Raw genomic sequence first — 12,157 nt, 5'->3', positions numbered from 1 at the left:
TACCATTTCAGCAATAAATATGATAGGAATAATAACCCATGAGTGCACGCAAAACTTTTAAACTTCTTTAGCAATGAATTTGTCTTTCTCTACTCTTAGATCTTATTACTATGAGCCTCTGTAGGCATCCTTCCTACAAACATGGTAATTTAGACTCTAGCAACATAGCAACACGGACCTTATAGTAATGTCTCAAAAACAAAAAAGCGGAATCGATGAAGAATTGGAGAAAGGCTTACCTGAATGCTTGCTGTGGAGCGATTTTTGCGGGTTGTGGTAGTAGCCATTGTAGTAGTGGTTTCCATGACAGTGGTAGACATTTCTGGTGGCATGGAGGTCGTCTGTGTTGTTCCCAAGATTGACGGGACTTCTCCCACCAGCCGGACACTTCCATTGATTTTAATATTGGGGTTGTTCTCAGCCGCCATGTTCAGTACTTTCAAACCATCATAATAGAGCCCAGAGAGCTGGCCTTGGAAGAGACGTCCTTTGTCTTTTCCCCCGATGGCTATTTGCGCCTGGGTGTTGAAGATGGTTAACTGCCGGCCTAGTGGGTTGGGTGGAGGAAACATTATTATTCCCATATGTTATCTTTCTTTGCCTTACCTGGTCTAAATGGACCAGGCATCAAAACAGGCTTCCTTGAGCAAATGAAGGGGAGAAAACTGGATAACGAAAAGTCAATAGACATTAGCAAGTAACATTTCACTATGTTTATCTCTTCCACTGTCTAGCTGAATATCCTAGATAAACTGAATAATTGAGTCTCTATTTCATTATTGTGAGGAAAGAGAAATCTTGGTCCAATGATCTGCAGTACTGCAGTCTTCTTGGGTGTGTAGTTGTGGATGACAGAAGGTAACTCCCAAATCAGGGAATGACAGTAATAAAGCATAAATACCTATTGCGCTAATTTTTAACCTACAAAGTCACATAATGGCAACTAGAATTATATATGGCAAACAAAAAGTCAGTGAGGTAACTAAGAACACGGAATTAAAAAAGATAGGTCTGATAACTAAATTAACTGAAATGAAATTAAATTCCAATTAAAAGATTTGGATTCACTGCATACTTACAGAAATGCACAGTTTACTCACCAAACACCTCATTTCCTAGAAATCTTCATAATACATAATATTCTATCTATACTCGTTGTTTAATAAACATCATGACAGAGAATTTCCTACCTCTTTTAATTTGGGGGAGATATAGGATTATGGTCATACACTGTATCTCTCCCTAAAACATAGAAATAAACAGGCATTGATAATGTTTCTGGGGTGGGAGAAAGAAAAAAAAATGTCATTTCCAATCAATGAATTTTAAAAGAAGGGATGGGTAGTCATGAAAAAAGCAACACATAAAATTCCTTAAAATGATAGGTATGTCCATGTGTTGAAGTCTATCAGCAGTTCAACTTATTTGGAGTTCCGACTTGGGGAACCATTTGTGCTTCTGTGAATAGAAAACTATCAGAATGAAATCATGACAGAATAGAGTTTAGAATAGTGCAACTCAATTTATCTTCTTCCCAACTACCTCTACTTTAAAAAGCCTCTCTTAAGTGCTAGATCTTTCCCAGAAAAACCCAAACAGCTTTTTAAGGCTAAGACATTCTATGCTATTATTTCTTCAGATTATTTCCTTCTGTTTTTCCATATGGAGAAGGGGGAGAAACTTATTAATGGAATTAAATATATCCTTTTTGAATTTTTCTTCACTTAAGTCAGTAACCAAACAATATTCCACTCATTCTTAACCTAATCACTTGAATTATTTTAGCTGTAAGGCTGGAATGTTCTGTTCTTCCTGCCTGCTTATTAAAAGGTAGTCTAATTTTTAAAAAACTAAGGTTTTTGCCCCCACAATCTCTGATATGAATAGAGGCATATTGTGATGTTTGGGCTTTTAACCTCTACCACTATTACATGGTCTTTAAATCTCTACGATGATTAGCTATCCTTGAATTTCTAGTGTAGAGTGTGGAATACCTTCTGAATGTACAATAATGGATGAGATAGAAGAGTCAGAGAAGGAAAAATGTATCTGCTCAGAAGGAACTCTTTATACAAGAGTCAGTTCTGCTCATGGGGTAACTCTTAAGGGCATATTAGTCAACAATGATTTATGAATAATACCTTTTTGGAAGCTTCAAACACTGCAGTATGGAGAACTGGCCAAAGAATTTTGTTTTAGTGAAAATGATCTGCACTCTATAAAAATATTTGGAGCATGGAAATGGACTCTGTTGGATTTGATAACAGAATTTTCCAGATCCTAAGGGAACAATCAAAATAGATTTAATAGATTTCCATTATTTGCCCACCAATTCCTTCAGTGCCCTGTGCACATGCATCATCGCCTGTCCTTTGGCCTCTCATTTCTCACGTAAGATGCCGCAAAATGTTCAATGCACAGTAACACTGGATAATGGCCTGAAGCTCAACTCTCTTTACTGTTATTTCTTTGACAACAGCTTTTTCTAGGGGGCCTAAGCTTACTGCAAAAGAAATGCCATGATAGAAGGGGAGAATAATACACCCTCAACCCTGCATAGACTTTTGTGGGCAGCTTAACATAATAAAGAAGGAGCTGCCTAAAAGGAGATCTCTAGGACTCAATTCAGTAGTTTACACTAGATAGCCCCAATGTCAAGCTATCCCTTCCATTCACATAACTGTTGGCCAACCATACTTTTATTCATCTCCTTTTTGGTGTATGCTCTAGCACTGATGATCAGTGAATAGGGATAGCTAGTTACAGGTAAGAAATTTTGTATTTCTAGTATTTCTGAAGGTACTTCATATCTGTAATAGTCCTCACCTTCTTTTCCTAGTGATATTATTTTGCCAGTTAGTACAAAGAAAAAAGAGGGTCAGGGAGAATTCAAATGCAAAGTTGAATTACACTGGCTAGAAAGGATGGATCCCCTTCATTCCAGTTGCCATAAGGTTTTTGCTTGTTCAAGACTAACCCAAACATGGAGAAGAGCAAGACATGTTTCCTGGGCTACAGGATGAAGCCACCGCTCCATGTCTGGTTTTTGCTGCGCTCCCGAAGAGATCTAATTATTTCTTGAGAACAAGACGCTGGTGGGGTGAAATAGGGAAGGAGATGGTCTATCCTTCAGTTTTCTATCATTCTATATAAAGTGTTAGATTTTTGTTTCCTTGTCTGTTTCATGGTCTATTTCTGGCTAGTTCTGTTTTTCTGCTGTTTCAGGATCATTTCCTAGCCCTCTGTACCCTGGATTAGGTAATTAAGAGTAAATCTGGTAGTCACTAAAGTAATAGTGGGAAACTCTCAGTCTCCTGCCAGCTCTTCCTCTGATCAATTTACCTCTCTCAGCTAAGCAGGAGTAAGTGAATAAATGAGAACTGGCCATCACAACCCTTTCCCTCTGAAGGGTTATTATAAGGGACAGACTGGAGTAAGTTTTATCATTTGCCCAAGATTTCTCAAAATCAATGTCAAATCTCACTATTGTCATTCATTATGATCAATCAAGTTTTTTACTAATAAGCAACTATGATATCTATATCCCAATCTAAGAATCGTTTTATCATCCATAATACTCAATTTGGTTATACTAGTTCAGGGTTCGTAGCAGGTTACTTTGTGTTTTGTTTTGGATGCCCATCTTCTTGGAAGTCAGCGTTACCTTGTTTGGATATCAAGTTCACATACTGCTTAAATTAAATCTTCGCACGTCCCCAGTCAGCGTTGCACAAAGACTAATTAATTAAACCTCAGAACACCCTTGGGGAATAGGCAGTATTATTTCTCTTCTCCTCAGATGGGAAATCTGAGATATAAAGAGGTTAAGTGGATTGTCTAAGGTCAGAAAGTATCAGTCAATAGTAGACAGAGCCAGAAAATAGACTGAGGAATGTTGTGACCCAGATCTCTTCTCCAATGACAAAAATAACTCCAAAGAGGCATTCCAAGTGCTTCCTGATACGTCAGCCTATTCATCCTTCCATCTTTACCCTTTTTTTAACTCGTTGTCTTTACAAGGTCTTTTGGTATATATTTCCTACTCCTTTTGAAAGGGAAGGTTAGCTAGACAGAGGAAGGGGTAAAGCAATAGAACGAATAGATGTTACTCACCCAAAGTATTTTTTTAAAAAGTAATTTCAGTTAAAATAGTGTAGAAGAGAGAAGCTCCAAGTTTGCAAATAACCATTTTCAATATTATATGCATACATACATACATATTTGGTTAAGAAACTAGCAAGCCGCCCTCCATCCCACCGGACCCACCCTTCCCCCTTGATTTGTTGTCTATTTGAAAGCATCCTTCTATATGAAAGCCAACTGATAACAATGCTATCAGAAGGAAAACTAAAAGCCTACTCATAACTTTATAATGGTTTATACAAATGAAAACGCCTGGCATGCTCTTAAACTTAGACTTCAAAAGGCGATGGAGTAAAAGAAAATATTATTAACATAAAATTGAAAGAAAAAAAAGTTCTCTCAGGCACATGAGACTCAGACATGCATCTAGTTTTCTTCTCCTTTTTAAAAAGTGAGGCAATCATAGTCTTTAGTGTTAAAGGGACTTTATGAGCTGGTGATTACTAAACAAAATTATTTGCTTTTTAGAGTTATTCTTAATTTATTTTTAATTAGACCACATACGTTAAAAACAGGGCAAACAGTTAAGACTCAGTGAGGATTTTCCGTGTTTAAGGGTCTAAATGTTGTCACCCAACTTAAAACTGTAATTAAGTTTGCTTAAGTTGCATATTAATATATTCAATTACTTTTTATGTATAACTCAATCAAATCTCTACGAATTTTAAGAACTCACTGAAGGTCTTGAGATAAGAGTAGCTTGTACTGGCTCAGGAAAAAGGGAATAAATAGCTTCCGGAAACAGAGAATTTTCTTCATTGAAAGATTGTAGTTCACATCCTAGCACACAGAAGCCACACAGAAAATTCTAACATCAGGTATAACCGCTGCCCTCTTTTATTAACAAAGTGGTTGTTTTCTTCAGCGAATCAGAACTGCTGTTTTGCCTTTCATGAGCCTTTCTTTTCCAACTCATTGTCTTAGCCACTTGCCTTTTGTTGCATAAATATCAAACACATAAGGGTATTACACAACCAAAGTATAAAATAAGCTTTTCTCTTTTTTTAGTTTCAGCCAGCAACTAGGACACAATTAACCTCTTCTGAAACACTTTTGCCTCTTTAAGTTTGAATCTAAAGGCAAAATTCATCTTTCTCATTCTTTCTTTGTTTAAAAACAAATGTTAGAAAACACTGCTCCCCTTATAACATTTGTCTTAAGCAGTTTAGGTTACAAGAGTCGATCTGATGATTTTTTTTTTTGTTATCCACACTAGAGAGTAAAGCCAAAACAGCCTCAAGATGTAAGTTTAAAGAGTACTTTTGAAATTTCTTTAGAAAGCTTTGGTATAAGAGGTAATTTAAAACAAATTAACAAATAATGTCATGCAGTGGTTAAATTGCCATAATACATTTCTTTTTTAGAGGTTCCTGGAATTTCTTGTTTGTGGTTGTCACGCTGATAGCAAGCTAGATGTTAGTCCCTTTAACTGTATTTTAATGGCAATGTATTATAGCATGATTTATCAACATATGGCAGGTGGAAGCTGACACAAATTATAATGAAAATTAAAACAGTCATTTATGCAGCAGGCGATTATCATTTAAAGAACATTTATTTGCAGGCTTTAAAAATGAGGGTTTAGAATCAAATGATTTTAAAATGAAAGTTTTAACGACGGTTACCTTTTTCCTGCAGCCACTCCTCTACGGGCCGGTTATATTTGAAGGGGATTTTCTGTTTTACCATTTGGAAGCGTTCATTATCAGTGTTGCCTTTAAAGTTTAAAAAACAGCTTAAAAAACAATCTGAAAAGTCAATACGTCATTAAAAAACATCCTAGGTTTTTGGTTTGTTTATGAAGTTTTTAGAGATAGATATCAATTTATCTTTAGTAGAGGTGGAGTCGAAGTCACTCTGCCCTTGGATGACAGGTTTGAGGTCAGGCGAGACTTAGCTATGCAGTGCTCCGTCAGGTTTTGGGAATGTGACATGGGATGGGAATCAGTAAGAGCTTTGGCCATTTACAGAAATGGGTTTACCTTCACTCTGCTCCATCTCACCCCAACCACACCTTAATTGGATCAATGGAGGCACAAGGATTTGCTTGGTTTGTAAGTTACCTGCCAGACCAGCTTCTTCTATGGCAGAGGACCCCCAGGGTCTTAGTCAAGCATGATCTTCTCTCATGGTACTGTACCACACCAGAAGCATGGGGTCATGTACTTCCTTACTCTCCTCTCAAGTGTTTATAACTTCTCTACCTTCTAGTGGAGGGAAAAAGACAATTTAAGCCTTGAATGGCCAAGGGAGACTTTTTCCTCCATAAAGGAGACCCTGGCATCCTACCAGCTATGTTAAATAGATGGAATCTTATAGATGGTTCTTTACATTTCTATTGCTCTGCCCAGACTTGTTCTACATTAAAAAAAAAGAAAACCCAAAATAAATATTTGTAAATCAAAGCAGCAATAAATGTAGGGATAGAATATTAGCAGATTTTAAGCACCTACATTTTATTACTACTAATAGATGCAAGCTTTATATGTTTATCTAGTCTCTCTTACCTTGCTATGAGACGTCCATTCCGAACAAGTATCTATTCATAAAGCCTGTTTGGGATACTTCCTCCAAGCATGAAATACCTAATTAGTTTCAAGCCTCAAACATAATGCTTTTAACTGCTACTATGCCCCCTTATTCCTTTTGTAACTGTTGTTACCACCCCTGGATGGTTTGTCTAATTAAGACAGATTTGGAGAGTGGTATTGTGGAGATATACCCCTAATGAATATACTTCAAATCACAAAATAATGAACCACGCTTTGGGAACTGTTCTATCTTATCAACCAACCTCACAGTGATCAAGCAAAAACTAGTGAATTCTAATTCATGACTTTTCACTCGTAGCCATATATTGGAACTTAGGGAATCCCATTCTACATTGCCAACATTAAAAATGAAATCGAGATCTCAAAACAGGTGTTTCGGAAATCATTTACAAAGAAGTCTAAAAGCCAGAGAGAACGTGAGGATTAAATATAGCATCAGGCCAAGCGAGTAGAAGGTGACCATGGCATTTCAATCTTAGGGCCACCTTCCTATAGGAGGAGTTATTGACAGAGAAGATTCTACATGTGACTAAACTGGCACCTGCGTTCCATGAGGTGTAACATGGGAAAGGGGTAGCCATGCTGGGAGATGTTTCCAAGATTCCCCATTCATTTCTGCTATGAACAGATGCTTTTAAGAAGCTGACCCATTCTCATTCCCAAGGAATAAAAAAGCTAATAACAAAACCAGCAACAACAAAACAAAGCTCAAGGAAGAGCCAACAATGGATCTGTTTCCAGCCTACATCATGGGATCTTATGTGGCTGGGATAAAGCATAATATATTCACGTATCCACGGATAAATTACAATGAATGGAGTATTATTTCTCATAGACAAAAGAGGGGAGAGGGTGTAGGTAAGGAGAAAAAAAAACCAGAAAGGCAACTTCTTGGTGTTTCAATAAGCTCATGGTGAAAGAAGTTAGTTTTCTCTGTTAATATAGCTACCAATTAGAGATTATTATAATGATCCTCCCTGGTAGATTTGGGGATTCAAAAGTCTATTAATAAAAAATGAAGTTGGGTAAATTCTCACATGTCTTCATCAAAAAGGAGCATGCACTCTTCTGAAAAGAACCTATATCTTGTACTCTTAGTCCTACCCTAAAGAAGACAGATAACACAAGGGATATCATCCATCTTCATAAGCTTTGACCCCTCTCAAGTTTTAGTTACAACAAAGTATTATACTGAAAAATGGCAAGTGGGTTGCCCCAGATTCACCTTAAATATATTCTGTTACTTTGGGTTTTCTGTAACTGTTGTTGGCTGCAACATTAAATATAGTGATAACCTTCACTCCACTCACTGTGGAATGGATTAGTGAAGTCAGTAGCAAAAATAAAGCTAAATATTCTTAGAAACATGCAGGCAAAATCAGAAATATCCAAAATTTCCAGTGCCAGAGTTCTATATGCACTAAATTAAATAAGAAGATGCGATGACCGACTTCCTCGGAATACACAGGGGCTCTTTGTCCTCCTAAGCGTCCCCTTCCCATATACTCTCTTTCAAACCTAAAGCTCCATAGAAAATCATTTTGAGGCATAGTACAGCCTAGAAAAAGAGAAAAGTATGTTGTATAATCAATAAGTGATATGTTGGGAGGACAGCATAGCCATGATTCAACCTTAGACCCATCGGAAAGTGAAAGAGAGAGAGTCATTCTTCTCCATCTCAGCTTTAAAGACATTTAGAAAAAAGTTTTAAGTTTTCCACACCAGATTCATAGAGTCTGGCACTAATGATAGTGATTTTGCATACTGTTAAAAGTTGTGAAAGATGGAAGGTCATTTGGAAAACCAAATTGGTTTAAATTGCCACATTAACATTGTTCTTAGTCTCTTTTCATGTTCTTGTTGGTTTTTATTTTAATTTATCTAAAACATTAGTAAGAACTGTTTTAGAAACATGTGCATGAGAATGAGTTCATTTGCCCCAAGCCCCATTTTGCTAGACTGACTAAAAGAGTAAACAACCTTCTAAACATAAGATTTCATACACAGGGACTACCCGGAAAGCTGAGCAAACCTTGCCAAATTCATATACATTCATACTAAATACTTAATGACATTCAGTTGTACATTTCATATAGCAACCAGGATGAAAATCTGAACAAAGAGTGAAATCAGTTCTTCAACAGAAAGTGATGATATCCTCAAGAAAGAATGGCCTTATGAATAGAAATGTCATAATGTCACTAAAAAGAGGCATATGTGCTTTACTAATTAGACCAAAATGTAATGACCATACTTCTCAAACACACTGAGAAATCTATAAATTGCACCATGAGTTCTTCAAATAGAAGTTTCTTAAATTACTTATATGGATCTGACACTCACCTACATAGAACTGAATTTTAGAAAAAAAAAAAAAGAAATTAGTCATTTTATTTTGTTTAAAAGTGTGTGTGTGTGTGTGTGTGTGTGTGTCCACATGCATTTTTTTAAAATCAGAAATTGAGTTTTTTAATGCCACTGGCCTCTTATATTCATTTGCATTTGTATCATTGGTTCTATTATCAAGTATTTCAACTCCTGGAGACACATCTAACATGCACTGTTGAATTATAATATTGTGAAGAGCAGAATACTCTGAGGTGAAATTATTAAGGCCCAACTGGTTCACACAGAGCTCCAACCTTTATTCAGAAATACCTCATGTTTTCTACATTTGAGTGAATCCATTTAGGATAAAAAAAAGAGAACAGAGTTAGGAAGACAAAGAAAGCAAGTTGACCCTCCAACAGTTTCCCGATACATCAGTCTCTCTTTGTGGTCCCAATGGAGTAAAGTTGCAATATGTTGCCAGTCCCAAAGGAATGAATATTTTTTAAATTGAAGAATGGAACAATAGAGAGAACTTTTGTATAGCAAAGAAAATGACTTTAACGAGAACTTTATTGTCATTATCTATAAGCACGGATCCTATTCATTAGCTATTACACTTATTTTCTTTAAGCCATAATCAATACAGCACGGGAGTTAAGACCGTGGGCTTTGGAGACAAATCTGGCTCTGAGTGCGGGGCGCCTGGGTGGCACAGAGGTTAAGCGTCTGCCCTCGGCTCAGGGCGTGATCCCGGCGTTGTGGGATCGAGCCCCACATCAGGCTCTTGCGCTAGGAGCCTGCTTCTTCCTCTCCCACTCCCCCTGCTTGTGTTCCCTCTCTCACTGGCTGTCTCTATCTCTGTCGAATGAATAAATAAAATCTTAAAAAAAAAAATCTGTCTCTAAGTGCTAACATTAGCATTTAGTAGCGGTGTGATCTCATGCAAGCAACTTGGCCTCAGTTTCCCCATTTCCCAATTCACCATAGGACTTGGTATAGAATAATAAGAGGTAGAGTATATACAGAACCTGGGATATGAAAAACATTCATGTTTTTAAAACTATTAAGATGATTCAGTTCTTTCCTAATGATCTAAGGGAAGCACAAAGATTCCAGGGTGTACTTCCATGACCTCAGAACTTTACTAGGCCTCCATTCAAAACATGGCCATATTCCATTGGGTCCCACAAAGATTATCTTCCAAAGACCAACAAGCCATAGAAAATGAAACATCCTAAATATCTCCTAAATCTCCTAGCTGCTGCTTTTTATATTTCTGAGTCTTCTAAAATATACTTAGCTAACCCCATTTCCAAAACAAAGTGGGCTTCTAAAATCACTGAAAGTAAAAGAGCAATTCAGGAATTGACAGATGCGATTTCTTGGTCCAGCCACAGATAATGATGATATACTGCTGCTAAGTTGAGGAAGAGTGTCTTAAAGGTTCTGGTAATTTGTACCAGGCTGGCAGAAAATGCTCTCTTGCAGGTAGCCTATAAATACCATCTGAAATGTTGTCAGGCACATGGACATGCTAATAGGAATACCGTAACAACATTCATCTGAGCAAAATTAATGCCAGAGGTATTTTTTACATTTTGTTTTGAGTCCTAGAATAAAAGAAAAAAAGTTTTCTTTATTGCTTTGTTGACACTAAAAAATGAGACTACGGGTCTAATGAACAGTCAAAGAATGAATACTATGTATTAGAGCCAGAGGCAAGAGAAAATCGATGTGAGTAGGCTCAAGCAGTAGGGCATTTCAGAGGTTCTTACAATGTCTCTCTCCCCAAAGAACACTTTGTGAGTTTCAAAGCAAATATAAGACACTAAAGAAAAGGAACTGGTGAAACTCTCTAAGCTCAGCTCTGGTCTTGTTCCTGATGTTGACCCAGATGAACTCTCCCAGAGTCAAGAAGGGGGCTGTTATGCTACCCAAAGGGCATTTAGAATGTTTGGCCACTTGTAAGTGATGGATGGACCTCAACAAAAAACGAATATCTGTTATTTATAAAGTGCCTTTCAACCAAAGAGCTCACAATGCAATTATAAGCATCACCTCATTAATCCTCAAATACACCCTTGAGGTTGAAGGAAAAAGAACTATTTATATGTTATGAGCCTTGATCCTTTCATGTGCCAAGGTAAAGAAATTAATCTCTTAGAGCAGAAAACTGATCAGCTGGGAGAAGTGAATGAATAGACCCAGAGCACAAGGGCATTATTAAGTAAGCAAGCTTCTTCAGACTCACTTACGTGGTTCTGTGAGCCAAGGGAACCACCTTTCCCAAGTGATGAGATGTCTGCTCCTGGACAGTAGTGTGGGTCACCCAGGCATACCCTGACTTGGCCAATGTGTTGGCTCACACTGTCTCATGCGCTTTAGATATATTCAGAAATGCAAAACATATGTGGAAAGGCACATCATTTCCTTCCTATATCAAAGTCGTTGTATTGATCCACAATTTCTCGACTACAGGGGTTAAGCGGTTGAAGCAAAGATGACTCAGACACGAGTGAAAAGAGCATTGGCTGTGGAGTCAGACTCTGGATGAAATCCTATCTCAGACATTTACCATTTCTGAGAACTTGAATAATTGACTTAATCTAGATGAGTCTTGAAGTTTCTTCACTTGTCTAAAAAAAATGAAGACAACAATACCTTTGTTACAAGGTTTTATACAAATTAATCCAGGCAAGGACTTCGTTTATGAGGAGTTGGAAGAGGTTGGGAATGGGAAGGGACTGTGATTTACTTTAACTCTCAGGATCTTTCCCTAACACATGCTGGAAGATGAGGGCCATGTTAGAGATGTACCCTGGTGTTTTATATCCAGGTATCCAAGTGACCATGTCTCTATCCCTTGAACTTGGTTCCTGGCTGAGGTGATTTTTGTGCAGATATGCTAACATTGAACTTCTCTTTCATATCCCAGATCTAACTGAAAGTGCCATTTCTGTTGAAATGTAATTATACTGATGACCATTTGTCCTGATGCAACGATTAGAACATAAATCACCATTCCCTATCCTTTTCCTGCACAGTGAGGCTATTCTCAACTCTCTTCCTAAAGCTCATTTCCCCTGGAATTGCTCCCCATTGCTCCTCATCCATCAAGGATACTTTCAATC

The 12,157-nt window shown here is 37.4% G+C and overlaps 1 protein-coding gene across 2 annotated transcripts in view; it reads right to left on the bottom strand.

Annotated features, from left to right (window-relative positions):
* NRXN3 (neurexin 3) overlaps positions 1–12,157 on the bottom strand; it is a 1,516,445-nt gene that overhangs the window by 141,674 nt on the left and 1,362,614 nt on the right. The window contains exons 15-16 of one of the 2 annotated variants that reach the window (XM_045807717.2): positions 5,769–5,858; positions 240–547 (exon numbers count right to left, since the gene is read on the bottom strand). In XM_045807717.2, the coding sequence (XP_045663673.2) occupies positions 240–547; positions 5,769–5,858 (398 nt within the window). The remainder of the gene's footprint in view (positions 1–239; positions 548–5,768; positions 5,859–12,157) is intronic. The other variant, XM_087856158.1, reaches the window with a different exon arrangement.

Source organism: Ursus americanus, chromosome 26 (assembly GCF_024610735.1).
Source record: "Ursus americanus isolate L20-20 chromosome 26, mUrsAme1.1.p, whole genome shotgun sequence".
NCBI lineage: Eukaryota > Metazoa > Chordata > Mammalia > Carnivora > Ursidae > Ursus > Ursus americanus.
Note: the sequence above shows the minus strand (reverse complement) of the source record. Positions and strands in the feature narration are given on the sequence as shown.